The sequence below is a fragment of the Stegostoma tigrinum genome, chromosome 6, assembly GCF_030684315.1.
Source record: "Stegostoma tigrinum isolate sSteTig4 chromosome 6, sSteTig4.hap1, whole genome shotgun sequence".
Lineage (NCBI taxonomy): Eukaryota > Metazoa > Chordata > Chondrichthyes > Orectolobiformes > Stegostomatidae > Stegostoma > Stegostoma tigrinum.
The window spans coordinates 44,968,768-44,989,477 of record NC_081359.1 but is presented as its reverse complement, the minus strand read 5'-3'; the positions used below and the strand labels follow the sequence as shown (position 1 = coordinate 44,989,477).

Here is a 20,710-nt window from a genome sequence, read left to right as displayed (position 1 = left end):
GAGGACTGCAACTTTCCCGCCACCGTGGTCGAAAATGCCCTTGACCACATCTCTCACATTTCCCGCAACTCATCCAGCACACCACTTCCCTGCAATAACAACAAAAACAGAATTCTCCTTGTCCTTACGTATCACCCCACCAATTTCCAGATCCAACACATTATTCTCTGCCACCTGCAATCTGACACCACTACCAAGGACATTTTTCCCTCCCCACCCTGATCTGCCTTCCTGAGGGACCACTCTCTCCGAAACTCCCTTGTCCACTCCACCCGCTCCGGCACTTTTCCCTGCAATCTCAGGAAGTGCCACACTTGCCCCTACACCTCTCCCCTCAATCCCATCCCAGGCCCCAAGAAAACACTCCACACCAAACAGATGTTCACCTGCACATCTGCTAATGTATCTGCTGTTCCCGATGTGGCCTCGTCTACGTCGGGGAAACCAAGCAGAGGCTTGAAGACTGCTTTGTGGAACACCTACACTCAGTTCACGACAAATGACTGCACTTCCCAGTCGCGAACCACTTCAACTCCCCGTCCCACTCCTTGGATGACACATGCATCCTTGACCTCCTCCAGTGCTACAGTGACACCACCCGAAGGCTGCAGGAACAGCACCTCTTATTTCGCTTGGGAAACCTGCAGCCCAATGGTATCGATGTGAACTTTACAGGCTTCAAAATCTCCCTACACAAACCTGATCCCAAAACCAGCCCAGCTCGTCCCCACCTCCCCAACCTGTCTGTCCTTTCTCCCACCTATCCACTCCTCCCACCTCAACCCCTACCCCCACCTCCTACCTACCAGCCTCATCCCATGATCTTATTAAATGGCATGGCAGGTTCAAGGGGACAGATGGCCTACTCCTGCTCCTAGTTCTTATATTCTTATGCCTGGCCTGCTGTGTTCCTCCAGCTTCACACTGTTATCTCTGACTCTAGCATCAGCAGTTCTTGGATTGTTTTGAAATTATCACTATTAAATTTAACACTGTTGATTCTGGTCCTGGTTGCTTGGTCTCCAACTGAATGCTAAATTCTACCACATTGCAGTCATTATTTCCTAGGGTATCTTTTACTTTGACTTCATTTATAAAACCTACCTCATTGTACATCAATCGATCCAAAACAGCCTAATCCATGGTTGGACCCACAACATGTTGTTTCAGGAAATTATCCTCAAACACTATGAATTCTTCTTCATGGCTACCTGTGCCAATTTGCCTTTCCCAAGTTACATGAAGAAATGAGTTACATAGAACATAGAACATTACAGCACAGTACAGGCCCTTCAGCCCTCGATGTTGTGCCAACCTGTCATACCGATCTGAAGCCCATCTAACCTACACTATTCCATGTACGTCCATATGCTTCATCCAATGATGACTTAAATGTACCTAAAGTTGGCGAATCTACAACCATTGCAGGCAAAGCGTTCCATTCCCTTACTACTCTCTGAGTAAAGAAACTACCTCTGACATCTGTCCTATATCTTTCACCCCTCAATTTAAAGCTATGCCCCCTCATGCTCGCCGTCACCATCCTAGGAAAAAGGCTCTCCCTATCCACCCTATCTAACCCTCTGATTATTTTATATGTTTCAATTAAGTCACCTCTCAAATTTCTTCTCTCTAACGAAAACAGCCTCAAGTCCCTCAGCCTTACCTCGTAAGACCTTCCCTCCATACCAGGCAACATCCTAGTAAATCTCCTCTGCACCCTTTCCAAAGCTTCCACATCCTTCTTATAATGCGGTGACCAGAACTGTACGCAATACTCCAAGTGCGGCCGCACCAGAGTTTTGTACAGCTGCAGCATAACCTCTTGGTTCTGGAACTCGATCCCTCTATTAATAAAAGCTAAAACACTGTATGCCTTCTTAACAGCCTTGTCAACCTGGGTGGCAACTTTCAAGGATCTGTGTACATGGACACCGAGATCTCTCTGTTCATCTACATTACTAAGAATCTTACCATTAGCCCTGTACTTTGCCTCCCGGTTACTCCTACCAAAGTGCATCACCTCACACTTGCCCGCATTAAACTTCATTTGCCACCTCTCAGCCCAGCTCTGCAGCTTATCTATGTCTCTCTGCAACCTACAGCATCCATCGTCATGATCCACAACTCCACCGACCTTAGTGTCGTCTGCAAATTTACTAAACCATCCTTCTACGCCCTTATCCAGGTCATTTATAAAAATGACAAACAGCAGTGGACCCAACACCGACCCTTGCGGTACACCACTAATAACTGGTCTCCAGGATGAACATTTCCCAACAACTACCACCCTCTGTTTTCTTTTAGCAAGACAATTTCCGATCCAAACTGCTATATCTCCCACAATTCCATTCCTCCGCATTTTGAACAATAGTCTACTGTGGGGAACCTTATCGAACGCCTTGCTGAGTTGACCAAGAAAAAAGTGGTGCATTTTTTACATGCTTTTATTTTCTCCTAATTTATTCTCAATCCTATAGTATGCCTACTATTAAGGTGTGAACAGAATACTCCCGTTATTGTTCTTTATTATCTTCTCATTATTTCTTACCTCCATCCATCTTCTGATCCAAGATTGTATTTGATGTATCTATACCAACAAAACTACGACACTGCCCTTCTGAGAGTCATCCTGAGATTTCTGCATTTGAGGTCTTACATTTTAATTTATCTCCTAATTTCCTATATTTAGCTTTCAGGTCCTCATCCCTTTCTTTAGCGATGTCGTTGAAACCTATGTTCTCCATTTCCGGAGAAGGTGGGACCTGTACAAGCCTAAGGGGTTGCACCTGGGCAGAAATGGGACAAATATCTTTGCTGGGGCTTTTGCTAGTTCTGTTGGTGAGGCTTTAAACATGTTTGGCAGGGTGATGGAGACCGTTGTATAGGATTTGATGGGTCAGATTCAGATCAGGAAACAGGAGGTGAACATTCAAAGTCAGCAACTTGGAAGGATAAAAGAAACAAGCATTTAAAAACATCCAGTTAAGGAAATTGATAGGGTTGAACTGTTTATACTTCAATGCAAGGAGTATGCAAACAAAACAGATGAATTAAGGATACAGTCAGATTCATAGCAGCACAAAGTCATTGCTATAACAGACGCCTGGTTAAAGGAGGGGCAAAATTTGCAGCTCATTATTCCTGGAGCTAGTTTTCAGGCAGTGTGGGTGACAAAAATCGGAATCGGGGCGGGGGGGGGTGGTTTCGCAATATTTATCAAAAAACTAATTTCCGCTGTGTGAAGGGATAACAACAGGTTAACAAATGCGGATTTACGGGTTAAGATTAGGAATTTGGAACAGGCAGTCACATTACTAGGAGTACACTATTGACCCCTAATAGTGCGAAGGATATAGAGGAATATCACAGAATTCCTACAGTGAGGAAACAGGCCCAACAGGTCCACACCGACCCTCAGAGGATCCCACCCAGACCAATCCCCTACAGCCCACCTAATCTACACATCCCTGAATGTTCAGGCAATTTAGCATGGCTGATCCACCTAAATTGCACATCTTTAGACTGTGGGAGGAAACCGGAGCACCCAGAGGAAACCCACGCAGACATGGGAGAATGTGCAAACTCCACACAGACAGTTGCCCGAAGGTGGAATCAAACCCAGTGCTGCGAGGCAGTAGTGCTAATCACTGAGCCACCATGCCATAACACTATGTAGGCACATGTCTGCCTGTCGGAACAAGAAGGTAACAACAGTAAGTGGCTTCAGCTATCCCACTACCAACTTGGTGTCAAACAACATAAGGGGCAGTGAGGATGGAGAAATTCATGTACTGAGTCCAGAATTTTGCTTTGAAACAGTAAATGATAAGCCCAAGCTGAGCAGATACAATTTTGGATTTCGTTTCGGGAAGATGGGTAACCATACTGGGGACAATGACTGCAATTCAGTTAAATTTAGTAATCTTATGGGAAAGGACAGAGATAAACCAGGAGTAAAAGTTTTTTAACTGGGGAAAGACAAATTTTATAAAACTGAGAAATCATTTGGCTAGGTTGGACTAGACAGGGCTGCTGAAGGCTAGATCAGTGGGAGGCATTAAAAAGTGAGATGCTTAAGTCACAAAGTAGACATGGTATTGCCAAAGGTAGACCCCCATGTTCGTCTGGAAAAATACAGGAGAGGATTAGAAAAGGAAAAGGTATAATGGAAATAAAAGAGAGGACAAGACAAAATATTAGCAAGCAAGATAAAAGGAAAATCCAAAGATATTTTACCAGTATATAAAGAACAAAAGAGTAAAGAAAAAAGTGGGACCTATCGGAGATAAAGAACAGAACTTGTGTGAAGATGCAGAGGATATCGAAAAAATTTTCATGTTTTGACTTTGCATTCACAAAAGATAGGGGTGATAAGGATATAATAATCCAAGAGGAGTAGTGTGAACTATTGGACAAAATAATCATGATGGGAGCAGAAGTGTTTGAGAAATTAGTATCTTCAAAAGTAGATAAGTTGCCAAGCTGAATGGATTATTTCCTAAGATGTTGAAGGTGACCAGGGAGGAAATAGCAAATATAGTCATAGAGATGTACAGCAGGGAAACAGACGCTTTAGTCCAACTCGTCTATGCTGACCACATATCCCATATCTCTCAAAACCTTCTCTAGTCATATACCCATCCTTTTAAAATATTGTAACTCTACCCGCCTCCACCACTTCCTCTGGAAGTTCATTCCATACATGCACCACACTCTGCATAAAAAAAAGTCCCTTAAGTCTCTTTTACATCTTTTCCCCTCTCATCTTACATTTATGCATTCTAGTTTTAGACTCCCCCCACCCTGAAGAAGAGTCCTCGTCTATTCACCGTATCCACGCTCCTCGTGGCAATAGATCAACAAACTTTGAAACTGATGACTGGGCTTAATTGCCAAGAACATTCTAATGATTGGGATAAAAGAATTACCTCACTTCTGTTTGTCTTTAGGGAAGTCCTAAATGAGTCCACAAGATTTGGTCCTTTTGAATAGAAGGGCATGAGGTGAGGGGAGCACTTAAATTGTTTGAAGAAAAATTGATAAGTCCCAAGACTACTCTTCCAAATTGTGTTTTGACTTTCATAAAAAAATTAATCTCAGCATTTCAGTTGACCAAGTAGAATTTGAAAAGTGTTCAATAAACGATGAAAACTAGAACAGACAGAAAGGCCAAAGTTTGAATCTACTGAAGACAGGGTGTTAGTCTTCTTACCAGTCTCTAGGGAAACATTAAATGCGAGGTCATAAGACCTTATCAAATTAAAAAGAAATCCAATGATGTAAATTCTGTAGTGAGTACTCCAGGCAGGAGGAGAAAAATCAACAAGTGTCATATCAATATGCCGAGGAGATAATACAGCAATAATGTTAGGTAGAAGTAAAGTATATTTACCGCCATTGTCAACAAAGTAAGGAGGGAAACAAAAATCAAGAATTAATCAGAAATTGAAAATTCAGAAGATGATCTTACAACATTTTAAATATTAAAGAGATGCTTAAAAAGTTAGAGTGCACAATATTTTATCTGCCAGAAAAAAAAATTGAAGTTACTTAGAAAGATGAATTATAAGTATATTGGAGTCACAGCTGGCACAAAGGAAGATGTTAGTGGTTGCTGGAAGTCAATCAGTTTGACTTTGGTGACGAATCATGGATGTCTAATTCTTTCAATGCAGTCCTCCCATCTTGGACTAGGACATGAGTCCACTTTCGTTGTCATGTTGACTTTGCAGGAGTTCCTTGGGGTAGAGTCCCAGACCCAAGCTTTTTCAGCTGCTTCATCACTAACCTTCCCTCCATCGTCAAGTCAGAAGCGAGGAGGTTTGCTCGTGGTCGCACAAGGTTTTACACCATTCAAAAAACCTCAGATACTGAAGCAATCCATATCCAAATGCAACAAATTCTACGTAATAGAGATAGTAGGAACTGCAGATGAAAAGGTGCAGAGCTGGATGAACATAGCAGGCCAAGCAGCATCAGAGGAGCAGGAAAGCTGACATTTCGGGCCTAGACTCTTCAGAAATGTTTCTGAAGAAGGGTCTAGGCCCAAGACGTCAGCTTTCCTGCTCCTCTGATGCTGCTTGGCCTGCTATGTTCATCCAGCTCTGCACCTTGTTAATTCGAGGTAACACCCAGGTTGGGCTGAAAAGTGGCACATTACATTCATGTTACATACTTCCAGGCAATGATCATCTCCAATAAGAAACATTCTTGCTATCACCTCTTGCTGTCCAATGGCACTACCATCACTGAATCCCTCACTATCAACATGCTGCGGGTTACCATTGATCAGAAACTGAACAGCACTCCCTACATAAAGACAGCGGCTATAACAGCAGGTCAGCGGCTATGAATACTATATGAATAACTCCCCATTAATCTACAAGGCACAAGTCAGGCACGTAATGGAATTCTCGCCACCTGGATGAGTGTAAGTCCAGCAACACTCGAGAAACCTAACACTATCTAGGAAAAAGCCGCCCATTTGAATGGCACCACAGTCACAATATTAAGTCACTTCACCACAGACACTCAACAGCATAGTGTGTAATCTCTACAAAATGTAGTGTAAACATTCATAAAGATACTTAGATAGTATCTTCCAAACCTGCAATCAATTCCATCTAGAAGGACAAGGACAGTGGATACATAGGAACAACCATCTGTAAGATCCCCTCCAAATCAATGACCATTCTAACTTGGAAATATCCCAACGTTCCTTCACTGTCACTTGAACTGCCTCCTTAATGGCACTGTAAGTCTACTTACAACATATAGACTGCAGCAACTCAAAGTGGCAATTCACAACTACGTTGTCAAGGGCAACTAAGGATGGGCAATAAATGCTGGTTCAGCCAAACATGCCATGTCTCATGAGTGAATTCAAAAATTGAGATAGTATTACAAAATCATGGGTCAATTTGTGTGAATAGATCAGGAAAAAAGTCCCAGGCTATAGATGATGTTAATGTAAGGGATGTGATGGCTATTGTCATATCACTGTTATGGCCTCAATCAGAGCAATTAGCTCATGTGGGAAAAGATTAAGTTCATGATGGACAACGATCTATTGAACTGAGTCACAGTAGCCGCAGTTTATATATCATGATGCCAAAACCGGATGGGTTATAAACATTCTATATTATTATTGCAAAGTCAACATGACAACGAAAGTGGACTCATGTCCTAGTCCAAGATTGGAGGACTGCATTGAAAGAATTGGACATCCATGATTCGTCACCAAAGTCGATATGTTAAAGGAATATTGGCTGTATCAGTCACAAGAACATGCCTGAGATATCATCCTTCATAACACCGAGTAGAGTTTGTCAATGCAAAGTCATGATATTGGAAATGAAAAATGCACCAGCAATGATTAAATATTTCAGGAATTGAAGAACTGTGTAACTTCATGGTTTAGATCAAGAACTTGGCATTTCTGCTGAATTTAGGAAGAACATTTTCAACACTTGACTTGTCTGTTCAACTGGCTACAAAAAGTAAATTTGATTTGAATCTACCCAAGAATGAATTTACCGAAGTATAAGTAACTTATTTGGTCCACACTGTGGGCCAAGGCAAAGTAGCATTGAGAGAAGTAAAAGTCAGGGCTTTTTAGATTTTCCCATGCCTGGGGCAAAATGTGCAATTTTGCAATATGTTGTACGAGTATATTTTATTGGAAACTTATACTGAACTTCACTATTTTTGAAGCTTTTGACAAATTTATTTAAAAAGGCAGCAAATTTCAACGGATGCAAGAAAATCAGAATGTCTTTGCCAACTTGAAAGTTGTGGTGACAACTGAACCGGTTTTAGCTCCACTGGATTATGAGAAGCCATTCAAATTGGTTGTTAATGTTAACTATAAAGGTGAGTGTAATGAGACAAAGAATCGAACAGCCACTCAGTTGTTTCTCAAAAATATTGGTTGCGTGTCAACAGAAATACTCGATGGTGGAGAAGATGACAGTGAATCTTGTGTAGGCTCTACATTATTTTGAAATATATATTACCAATAATGTGGAAGAAAGCTTTCTCCCACCGTCCAAAGATGTGCAAATTAGGCGAATTGGCCATGCTAAGTTACCCACAGTGTCCAGGGATATGAAGGTTAGGTGGGAGGATAGGCCTGGTAGGAGACTTGGTGCAGATGGGCCCGTTTCCATGCTGCAAGGGTTCTATTCCCAAAGTCACATTTGTATGGACCAGAATCCCATGACTTTTTGGGAGAAGTATTGAGGCAAAAACCTTATTTGTTCTGATGGAACTTAATCTTCCAACTATACAATTTAAAAATCATTTATGTACCTGGAAAAAACAAATGTTACAGCAGAGACTTTATCAACTGCATCTATATAGTCACTGCAACAAGGTCAGCCAAGGTACCTCACAGCATACGAGTTCCCTGATTGGGGCTGTTAATCCAGTTAAATCCGGGACCCGTGCTTTACAGATTAAAAAGAGGACTGTCAGACGTTCTGAAAGCTGGCTCTGAGGGACCTGGACCGGTGTCAAGGATTTTCCACATGCAAATAACGGCTGACTCGGTGACAGAATACCAACCTCTGTGAAGTTATTTCAACCTATGAAACAAACCACTGCGATGAAAATTGGTGTATGAAAAATACAGTTGCCATGTAACTCATTGCATATTCAATGTGAATGTGCTATAGTTTTAAATTATTTTTAAAAATATTCTTGTGATAAGTTTCTGTCTCATTGTCACAAGCAAGTCTTCAGATTTGTGTGTTATGTTTCAGTGAAAGATCACCATATTCAATTGCACAAAATCAAAATGATATATCAAGCCAGATTATATTCTGGGATCTGCCCTGTTCAATAGTAACATCAGCTGGGATCATAGCAAAATAATAAAAAACTTTCCAAGATAAGGAAACAAAGCTATATACAATACTCCAGGTGCTGTCTAACCAAACCTTATACAATTGAAGACAGACTTTGCTGTTCCTGTCCTCAAATCCTCTTGTGATGATGTCGAGTGTACCATTACCCTTTCTACTTTCCTCCTGCACCTGCGTGATAGCTTTCAGTGACTTATTGGTGAGGACACCCAAGTCTCCTTGCACATCTACACTTTCTATCCTTTTACCATTTAAGAAAAACGCCAAACATCTGCTCCTTCTACCAAAATGGGTAACCTTACATTTTGCCATATTAAATTCCACCTTTCATAGAAGAATCCCTACAGTGTGGAAACAGGCCCTTTGGCCCAAAGTCCACGCTGAACATCACAGCACCCACCCAGACCCGTCCCCCTAATCTACACATCCCTGGGCACTCCGGGCAATTTAGCATGGTCAATCCACCTAGCCTGCACATCTTTGGACTGAGAGAGGAAACTGGAGCACCCAGAGGAAACCCACACAGACACAGGGAGTACATACAAACTCCACACTGATAGTCACCCGAGGATAGAATCCAACCCAGTCCCTGGCGCTGTGAGGCAGCAGTGCTAACCACTGTGCCACCGTGCTGCTGTGTTATAGAGTAGAATTGTAGAATTCTTACAGTGCTGATTTGTATGGACTGCAGATTTGGATGGACCACAGATTTGTTTGGCTCATAACAGTCTTCATCAACCCTCTGAAGAGCATTCCACCAGACCTAACCTGCACCTTTTTGGACTGTGGGGAGGCAACTGGAGCACTCAACTGAAATTCATGCAGACACGGGGATAACATGCAAACTCAACAAAGACAGTTACTCAAGGCTGGAATCAAACCCAGGTCCTTGGTGCTGTGAGGCAACAGTGGTAACTACTGTGTGACTAAATCTATCCAAATCCTCTCTGAGCCACATTATATCATCTTCTCAGCAGATAATCTCCCTTAGCTTCATGTCATCTGAAAATTCCATCATATTTGATCCCCACATCCAACTCAATTATATATATATATATTATGAACACCAGGGTGTTCAGTCCTCGGCCTCATTGCAGTCTGTCGTTGCAAAATGATTGCTTATTCCTGCTCTCGGTTTCCTGTCAATCAATCCAACCTATGCCAGTACATTACCTCCTATCAGATGTGCTTTACACTTTCTAACCATCCTCTTATGGAGATGTTATCAAAATCCTTCCGAAAATCTGATTATAGTCCATGTTCACTGCCTCTATTTTATTTAAAGTTTTGTCAGAAACATTCTCAAAAAGTTCAAGAAGGTTCATTAAACAATGTGTTTTCTTTATTCTTAATAAGATCATTATTATCCAAGTGTCCATTTACCACATCTTTTATAATGGATTTCCATTTTCTCTCTCCTTCCATTTTTTTTTAAATAGTCGGATGGCATTTCTTACTTCCAATTTGTTGTAATCATTCCAGAATCTATAGAATTTTGGAAAGTAATCACCAAAATATCCACTGTTTCCTTTTTCACCATTGTCAAATATCAGAACTTATCATCCTTCAGTGTCAGTAATTTCTCAACTGTAGTAATTGGAACTAGGTTGAACACAAGGTAATTGATTGATTGTTAATCTGGGCCAATCAGGAAAGACCTGGTTGATCAAAATAACCAGAAAATGGGCCCTCTTGTGGCACAGTGGTAGTGTCCCTACCACTGGCTTGGGAAGCCTGGGTTCAAATCCCACCTGCTTCAAAGATATGTAATATTATCTCTGAACAGGTTGATTGGGATAATAGGTTAAATAATGGAAAAAATATAACCAGGAGATTAGAAATTCCTCAGTTCAGGCGACTGATTCTGAGGCTGGCAGGCCACAGCTAGCATACTGTGCACAAGTAAATAAAGGGGTGACTTGGTGATGGGATACTGGCCTCACAGTTTTTCACCAACATAACCTTTCTACTAATACTAAATTTCTTAAATTCCTTTCTCTCTAGTCCCTAAGATCTCTTATCCTGCAAGATTTCTTGTACTTTTCTTATGAAGACAGACACAAAATAATCATTCAGCTTTTCTCCCATTTCTTTCTTCCCTATTACGACTTCTCATGACGTGCCTGTAATGGGCCAACATTTTTCTTTGCTGAATGTTTCTTTTCCACATACAAATAGAATCCTTTATAGTCGTTGACAACTTTCCTGCTCCTCTGATGCTGCTTGGCCTGCTGTGTTCATCCAGCTTCACACCATGTTATTTCAGATTGAGCCACTTCATTTACAAACGCAATTCAAGATTATTCTTCAGTCCATTCTCAATATTTGATACTATACCTAAAATAACTAACTCTCTAATTGGTTCCTCAAATATTTGCCTAACATACTCTAGAAATTCATTTTTCACAGTGTTAGTGATCATTAAGTTTATTCCGTTCTCACCTCTGATCACATGAATGATCTACACTACATGTTTCTCTGTTTCCTGATCAATATTATAACCCACATTATGATTACTTTTGTTGGCCTAAATACAACTCCTATAAATGTTTGCTGCCTCTGGCTGTTCTTTGGTTCCACCCACACTGATTCCACATTTTATTCTGATTTGAGATCCTCACTTACTAATGCATTGATGCCATCCCTTCTCAATGCACAACTCTTTTTGTCTGCTCTTTCTAAATGTCGAAGATCTTTTGAATATTCAGTTCCCATATTTGGGGTTTCTATGTATTCACATACATCTACAGGAACCCTGATTTAGACTTTATTATTTCTTGTTCTGATGTCATCTTTCTCTTCTAATTCCATGGCCTTGGTTTTGCTGTCTAATATTACTTACTGGTTCTCGCCCTTGTATCAAGTTGGTTCAAATATTCCCTAAGTGCATCGATAAATACATAAATAAACATGGATATTAGTCTGGTTCTGTTCAGGCTGTTCAGCTTGCAAGATCTCTTCACTCCCAGAACTCACCCAGATGTCCCAAAAATCTGAAATTCCTCCCCATTGCACCATTCCTCCAGGCATGAATTCATCCTATTTCTATACTCATTAGTGGTTTGATCTTTGTGGTCCAACCTCCTGTTTTCCTTCCAATTCCCAAATGCTGTCCATCTATTCCAATTTGTTTCTTTTACTCTATCTCTCATTCTTCCTTTAAAGTCACAATGACAGATTGTTAACATCTGCATGAATGAAGTGCTAGGAGATTAACTGACACCTATGAGGCTGCTGTCCAATGGGAGGCAACATCTTTGCAGAGAAATTGCAACTATGGATCAACCTGGTGAAAAATTTGCTTTCAAAGGCCAGTTTTCCAATAAGTGGCTAGGATATCTGACTCAATATTTAAAGGGCTCCTCTGTTGTTTAGACGTAATGATATGAAAATATTGGGTTGTTTTAAAGTGAAGAGAAAGGAGGTAGCAACAAATGTTCTTTATCACATTCATGAGTTACATTATAAACCATACTTTGATGAGATCTATTTACACCTAAAGTGGATACCCAAAAATTGTAATTAATCTTATTGTAGCAGTCATCACATTCTGATATCTATTTGATACATCATCTTTAATCATTTCTATTTACAGCCACACAACCACCACAAAAGAGAGAGCAGCACAGCTCCTATTGTGTTCCAATGTTTTTATTATGGCTGAGTGAGGGCCTCTTGGGACAACAAGCTGGTTATTTCATCATGTATTATGATGTTTAAGAGCTGTCTTGCAATTGACTAACAGATACAAAATAAATCATATTTCACCGTGGCATTTATCCATTTCATCAAATTTGCAGTTGACTGATGTTTTAGCCTTGATACAACTAGAGATTACACTGGAAAATTACCAAAAACATAACCTGAGGTTTGGTCTTGACTTCCTCAGCAGCAAGTTGGTTAACAAGAGCTGTTGAAATTAGAGCCAAATGTATAGAAACTGTTCATGACCTGGGTAAGAAAATTTGCTGCTTTATCAAATATAGGAAATTTGAGTTTGCCTCATTCTCAAATAACACTAACCTTGACCTCCTTCTACAATTATTACACCACTTTCTTTACTGTCAGTAAAGTTTCGCTCTTTGGTGGTTATTCACTTGTGATTTGCTTGTCTTAACCGTCCTGCGTGACAAATGATTCTTTTGATACTTGTGGCCACATTTTTCAACATTATCTGGAACGGCCCCAAATTACTGGAGGCAAATGAATAACTCGCTACAAAGTATGCAGATATTGTGGACATGACAAGATAGCAAGAGGCCTGAGGCCAATCCTATACAATAACTAATCCTGACATTAAATTTTTGTATCAGAGAAAATGGGAACTGCAGATGCTGGAGAATCCAAGATAATAAAGTGTGAAGCTGGATGAACACAGCAGGCCAAGCAGCATCTCAGGCGCACAAAAGGTGACGTTTCGGGCCTAGACCCTTCATCAGAGAGCCTGATGAAGGGTCTAGGCCCGAAACGTCAGCTTTTGTGCTCCTGAGATGCTGCTTGGCCTGCTGTGTTCATCCAGCTTCACACTTTATTATCTTATATTAAATTTTTGTCATTGCTTTGTGGGATCATAAAATTACAACCACATACTCCTCTGATGGGCAGACACTTTTGTTAAACCAAACTTTAACTGTGTTGGAAGAGTCATTGCTTAGAAAGTAATTGTTTTGTGAACACAGTACTTCAGCAGGAATGAGCACTCAGTGACCCATAAAATGATCACACAATATATAATTCATGATCTCTGAAGACTGAATTACCTGTAAAAAGTCCATGCAAGTATAAGGCAGCAAGTCATCCAAGTGGCCAATGTCTTTTGAAAAACGGTTTAAGATGCGACCTAACAAGTAATAAAACGAAAAGTTGAAAACTTTTACTAATTTGAACAGTTGCAGTACTCTTTTGAAATCAGTCATATGCTTCATCTTCTGAGTCAAATATAGCACCTATAGGAAATCACTGGTGTTTATTACTGAAATCCAGATGTTTAAAAATACCCACAACAACATCTTGAGTAAATGGTTTAGGAGCAACTTGCCCAGCTGAGAATGCTCAATTGCCAATTTTTTAAAAGTGATTTTTCTAATCAACCTGTTCAGAAATGATATTACATCTCTGAAGCAGGCGGGGCTTGAATCTGGGCCTCTTGGTTCAACGGCTGCTGAAATGCAGACGATGACATCTGGCTAAATCTCTTACAAAGATTTTCTTGATAGGGATCAATCAATTAGGCCTTTGACAAAATACTGATTAATTAGATATCTGCATTTTTAAGAATGCAATCATTGTATGAGTGCGTCGCTGGGTGCCTGTCCGTATTTGCTCTTGAGTAGAGGATGGTAATCTGCTTTCATGAACAACCCCAATCCATTTATTGAAGGTAGACTCACAACGTTGTTTGGGAGGGATTTTGACACAGTAACACTGAAAAAACAGAAGTACACATCAAAGTCAGGATAGTGGCAGAACAGTACTTGCCAATGTCACTTTTGGTGCCTAGGTCGATGGCAGGTGACTTGTCTGGTTTCCTTCCTTCACAGAAACTAAGAGATTATTACTACTAAATGGTTTGCTTGGAAAATTCAGAAGGTTATTAAGAGTCAACTACACTGCTCTGGATGCGAGTTTGCTCGCTGAGCTGGAAGGTTCGTTTTCAGACGTTTCGTCACCATTCTAGGTAACATCATCAGTGAGTCTCCAACGAAGCGCTGGTGTTATGTCCCGCTTTCTATTTATCTGGTTAGGTTTCCTTGGGTTGGTGATGTCATTTCCTGCATTGGTGATATCATTTCCTGTTCTTTTTCTCAGGGGATGGTAGATTGGCTCCAAATCAATGTGTTTGTTGATGGAGTTCCGGTTGGAATGCCATGCTTCTAGGAATTCTCGTGCATGTATCATGTATCCTGGTGGCTAGCTTTCTGCCAGTTTGTCCAATGTAGTGTTTGTCACAGTTTGTCACAGATTTGGAGCCAATCTACCATCCCCTGAAAAAAGAACAGGAAATGACATCACCAATGCAGGAAATGACATCAACAACAAAAGGAAACCTAACCAGATAAATAGAAAGCAGGACATAACACCAGCGCTTCGTTGGAGGCTCACTGTTGATGTTACCTAGAATGGTGACAAAACATCTGGGAACAAACCGGCAAGCTCAGTGAACTAGCTTACATCTTGAACACAATAAAGACCCACTCTCTTGTGGACCGAGAGGACAAGAGTGCTATCTTGGAGGTGAAAGGAGGACGTCGGGTTGGCTGTGCACCCTTGCGACCAGTAGATCTTAATGCTGGCTTTGGCCTAATGCTGGTTCAGGGGAGCAGCCAACCTGCAACGATGGCTGCGGCAAGTGCTCGTGCCCCAGGTCAGGGGGTCCGGAACACCATCCGTGTTTCTGTTAAGAAGGTGGATGAAGGTGCACCTGTGGACCGCACCCTCTTCATGAAGAGGGTCCTGTTGGACTGTTGTGGGTTCGCTGCTGCGGACATTTACTGCCTGCAGGATTTCCCCGGAGGAGGTTTTTACAACGTGACCTCCCGGAGTGCCAAGCTTTGTGAGCGCTTCCTGGAGGTTTTCAAGGAGAAAGGAGGTGAGGGCCCCCTCTCTGTATTGACTGCTGTCCCACTGTTTGTGATGCCAGCACAGAGGAGCCGTATGGTGACTGTACACATGTACAACCCACATGTGCCAGCAGTTGATGTCCTGACCTTCCTCGGAAGGTATGTGAAGGTGGAAGGGGACCTAACTGACATCGTGGACCCCTTTGGCATCTGGACGAGTAAGAGGCAGGTCAAGGTGACGCTGAGGATGGGCGCAGGCGGGAATGTCGCACACCCACCATCCAGCTTCGCGATCGGCAGGAGACGGGGGCTACCTGACCTATGCAGGGCAACCTAAAGTCTGCCATGCCTGTGGTAGGTCAGGTCACATGGCGACCGACTGCAAAGCCACCATCTGCAGGGAGGAGGGACACCTTGCAAAGGATTGCCCACGAGAGAGAAGCTGCAAACTTTGCGGGGAAGCGGGCCACTTCTATAGGGCATGCCCGTGGCGGGGTACCACCTACGCCCAGGTCGCCAGCAGGGGAAATGCGGGGCCAGCCCCCCCTCCCCGGAGGAGAGGAAGGCACCAGGGCCCAGCAAGGACCCCACTAATGTGCAGGAGGGCCAGGCCGTGCAGGAGGGCCCAGCCCTGCAGGATGGGGCCGAGGCCAGCAAAGCACCCCTGCAGGCTCCGATCCCCCCCGATAACGCGGAGCCAATGGAAGCGGCGACAGGCGACCCAGGGGAGTGGACAACAGTCCGGAAAGCGAGGAGGAAGGTGCGTCGACGGGCCCAGGAACCGCAACAATCAGGCGGGAAGAGGCAGCTACAGGGGGGCTATAAGAGCTCCTCTGACGAGGAGGATTCAGAGAGGGCCCACCCGAAGCAGAAGTTAAAGGTCTCGGGGGGGAAGGAAAGCAGCACCCCGCTTCCAGGTGACGGGAGGCGTCCTGAGGCTCACTCCGACACCCAGTCAAGTGCCGCTGGAGCACTGGAGGGCCCCCCGGAACTTCCAGGCGGGAAGGAGGAAACAGCGCATCCCCAGCCTGACCCGGAGCCGGACCCTCCTGCCTCCGCACCCCTGACGGGGGGATGCCACCCGGAAGGCAGCACGGACGGTTTCCTGAGCCCGGAGAGCGTCCAGCAGTTAGCCCGGGCAATGGGCATGAAGGGACAGATGGAGGGGCTGGACCTTGGACTTGGGGAGGCTACTGCGGTCACTGCCCACAATGGGGGTACGAAATGCGAGCATTAATGTGCGCAGCGTCAAGTCAACCGCGAGATGTGTGTCCACGTTGGCCTACCTGACCACCATCAAGGCGGACCTCCTGTTTCTGCAGGAGTGCGGGATACCGCACCTCGGCAGGTACGGGAAATGGTCCGGCACCTGGACCTGTGGGCCTTCGATCTGGTCGGAGGGTAACGACTATCGCTCCTCGGGCCTGGCTATTCTGCTGCGGGGGCGCGACTTCACCATCTTTCAAGTTCAGGAGGTGGTGGGGGGGCACCTCCTAGTGGCTGACATCACCTACAGGAATGCTCCCCTGAGGCTGAACAACGTGTACGCCCCAGTGGTACGGAGTGAGCGGTTGGCCGTCCTGCAGCGGCTTCCACCCCTGCTGGATACGTTCAGGCCGGTCATCCTAGGTGGAGACTTTAACTGCATCATTGATGCAGATGGAAGATCCGGCGTGGGGACAGCGGGTAGGGGAATTCAACTGGACGTCACGTCCAGATTCCTGATGGGCACGGTGAAGGACGCCAAGCTGCTCGCCGTCTTCAGCACCCCTGCAGACGGAGCGCAGCAGAGGTACACTTGGCCGCGGCCAGACGGGTCTATCCGCTCAAGGATAGACTTCCTGTTTGTGTCACGGACGTTCTCGGTCAGGTCCACCGGCGTCGAGCGGTGTTCTTCTCTGACCACTGCCTCCTGTTGGCCGACTGTCACTTACAGGACGACCAGCCGGCCGGCAAGGGGACGTGGAAGCTCAACACGACTCTGTTGACCCCAGAGAACGTCGAGGAGCTTAAGAGGGAGTACGCCGGTTGGAGAACCGTGAAACCCCTCTTTGAGTCTCCAGGTGACTGGTGGGAGACGGTGAAGGAGAACATCAAGAGGTTCTTTGTCCTCAAGGGTGTTCGGAAGGCAAGAGAGAGGTGGGGAAAGCTGTCGCGACTCTGGAAAAGGGTGCAGAACCTGCTCCTTCTGCAGTTGATGGGGGTCGATGTCACGGAGGACCTCCGCGAGGTGAGGGGCCAGCAAGCCTCGCTCTTCGCCGTGGAGGCCTCCAGGATAATCTTCCGGTCCAGGGTCCGCTCCGTGGAGCAGGACGAGACGTGCTCGCGTTTCTTCTTTCAGAAGGTGCACAAAGAGAGCTCTGTGCTTAGCCGGCTGAAGGAGGACGACGGCTCGGTGACGTCGTCTCGGCCCGACGTTTTGAGGATCAGCAGATCCTTCTATGCCGGACTGTACGACACGAAGCCCACGGACAGCACGGCCTCCGAGTCGTTCTTGTCGTCTATCACGGAGGTCTTAGACGACGGCACGAGGGAGTGGCTGGACCGGCCGATATCCCTGGACGAGCTGGCCAGACCCCTCAAGTCCTTGCAGAGGAATAGGACTCCCAGAAGCGACGGCTTACCGGTCGAGCTGTATTCCGCTCTGTGGGGCCTGGTCGGCCAGGACCTGCTGGAGGTGTACGATAGTGCGCTTCGGGCAGGGGAAATGTGCAAGTCCATGAGGAAGGGCATCATCACCCTCATTTACAAGAGGAAGGGGGAGAGGGAAGAAATTAAGAATTGGAGTCCCATTTCACTTTTGAACGTGGACTACAAAATCCTGGCCAAGGTCATTGCCAACCGGGTCAGGTCTGTCCTGGAGTCAGTGATTCACCCTGACCAAACCTGTGCTGTGCCAGGCAGGAAGATCGCTGAGAGCCTCGTGCTCATCAGGGATACGATCGCCTACGTACAGGACAGACGGGTGGACACCTGCCTCGTCAGCCTGGACCAGGAGAAGGCTTTCGACAGGGTCTCTCATGCTTACATGAGGGATGTCCTCTCCAAATTGGGGTTCGGGGAGGGCATCCGCAATTGGATCCGGCTGCTCTACGCCAACATCGTTAGCGCAGTCTCGATCAACGGGTGGGAATCAGACAGTTTTCCTGTTAGATCTGGAGTCAGGCAGGGCTGCCCGCTCTCTCCTGCCTTGTTCGTGTGCTGTGTGGAGCCTTTCGCCGCATCCATCAGGAAGGACGTGAGCCTGAAGGGCGTGACTATCCCAGGCAGCGGAGGCCTTCAGGTCAAGACCTCCCTGTACGTGGACGATGTCGCCGTCTTCTGCACCGATCGTCGCTCGGTGAGTAGGCTGTTGGACATCTGCAGCCAGTTTGAACTGGCCTCGGGTGCCAAAGTCAATAGGGGTAAGAGCGAGGTCATGTTCTTCGGGAACTGGGACGACCGCTCCTTCATCCCCTTCACCGTCAGGACAGACTACCTGAAGGTGTGGAGCTGGGGCATGCACTAAGACTTGGGAGGAGCGTATCACCAAATTGAAGCAGAAGCTGGGCAGGTGGACGCTCCGGTCCCTCTCCATCGCGGGTAAGAACCTGGTTGTCAGGTGCGAGGGGCTTTCGGTACTGTTGTATGTGGCGCAGGCCTGGCCTATTACCTGGACCTGCGCCGCTGCGGTCACCCGGGCCATCTTCCACTTCATTTGGGGGTCGAGGATGTACCGGGTCCGCAGAGACACCATGTACAAAGACCTGGGAAATGGGGGAAAGGGCGTACCGAACGCCACCCTCGCCCTGACGGCTACCTTTGTGTGTGGCTGCATCAAGCTGTGCGTAGATCCTCAGTATGCAAACACCAAGTGTCACTACTTACTGAGGTTCTACCTGTCCACGGTGTTGCGAAGGATGGGCCTGGCCTTGTTGCCGCGGAACGCTCCGAGTAGTTGGACCGTTCCGTACCACCTGTCCTTCGTGGAGAAATTTTTGAAAGGAAACACCTTTGACCACAAGGCCGTCAGGCAGTGGTCAGCACGTAGTATCCTCAGGACCCTTCGGGAAAAGGAGAGGGTGGATCCCGTCGTCTGGTTCCCCACGCAGACTGCCAAAGTCGTTTGGCAGAATGCCTCATCGCCAGAACTTTCAAACAAGCACAAGGACATTGCTTGACTGGCGGTGAGAGGGGCTCTGCCAGTGAGATCCTTTATGCATGCCCGGAATCTCTGCACCACTGCACGCTGCCCTCGAGGTGGCTGCGGGGGGGACGAGACTGTCGATCACCTCCTTCTGGAGTGTGCCTATGTGCAGGAGGTCTGGAGGGGGATGCAGTGGTATTTGTCGAGGTTCGTCCCGAGCAGCTCCGTGACGCGGGACTCCGTGGTCTACGGGCTGTTTCCGGGGACGCACACCGAGACCAACATCAACTGCACCTGGAGGACCATCAGTGCGGTGAAAGACGCTCTTTGGTCTGCCCGCAACTTGCTGGTCTGCCAGCTGAAAAAACTGACCCCGACTGAGTGTTGCAGACTGGCGCACTCCAAGGTCCAGGGCTACGTGCTGAGGGACGCGCTAAAGCTTGGGGCAGCCGCCGCCAAGGCGTGGTGGGGAAAGACCACCGTATGAGCCCCCTCGTCCAGAAAAGGGAAAAGAATCCTATCTGGTAACTGGGCCCAGCTGGCGCCTTCCCCAACTGGTCAGGGGGCCAACTGGGACTGTGCGGGGTGACGACTGCCGGGGCGGTTTCTTTGTTTGGTTTTTTTTTCTCTTTTGTTTTGTTCCTTTAGTTGGTGTGCGTACCCCCAGGTAACCCAGAGTGGCTTGCATGACTGGGTAGGTGTATTAATGTTTTATTTTTTGTACATTCTGTGAATAAAGTATATTTTTTCAAATAAAAAAAAAAGGTGACGAAACGTCTGAAAACTATCCTTCCAGCTCAGCGAGCAAACTCACATCCAGAACCTCAACCTGAGCTACAAATCTTCTCAAAACTCGCTAATACTGCTCTGGGTCTGGAGTCACATATAAGGTCAGGCCAAGTAAGGTTTGCAGCTTCTTTCCTATAAAGGACAACAGTGAACCATATTTTCAAATACTGACCAAATTCATAATTTGAATTAATGATGAGAAACATTTTGGGAATAACTTGAAGATACTCTTTCATTCATCTCAAAGATGAGGCAGTTACAAATGTGAACTAGGTATTGATAAACTGGGGATTTCACTGTCCCTTATGCTCCTCAGAATCCAGGCAATGCCCACAATATGAAATAAACCTAATTCAGGAAATGCTAAT

At 45.3% G+C, this 20,710-nt stretch overlaps 1 protein-coding gene across 4 annotated transcripts in view; it reads right to left on the bottom strand.

Moving 5' to 3' along the window:
- abcc4 (ATP-binding cassette, sub-family C (CFTR/MRP), member 4) overlaps positions 1–20,710 on the bottom strand; it is a 492,919-nt gene that overhangs the window by 169,629 nt on the left and 302,580 nt on the right. For all 4 annotated transcript variants that reach the window (XR_007247792.2, XM_048533436.2, XM_048533434.2 and 1 more), the window contains exon 20: positions 13,628–13,707. Coding sequence is in view for 3 of the 4 variants with exons in the window: in XM_048533436.2 (XP_048389393.1) it covers positions 13,628–13,707 (80 nt within the window). In the remaining variant the exon portion in view is untranslated. The remainder of the gene's footprint in view (positions 1–13,627; positions 13,708–20,710) is intronic.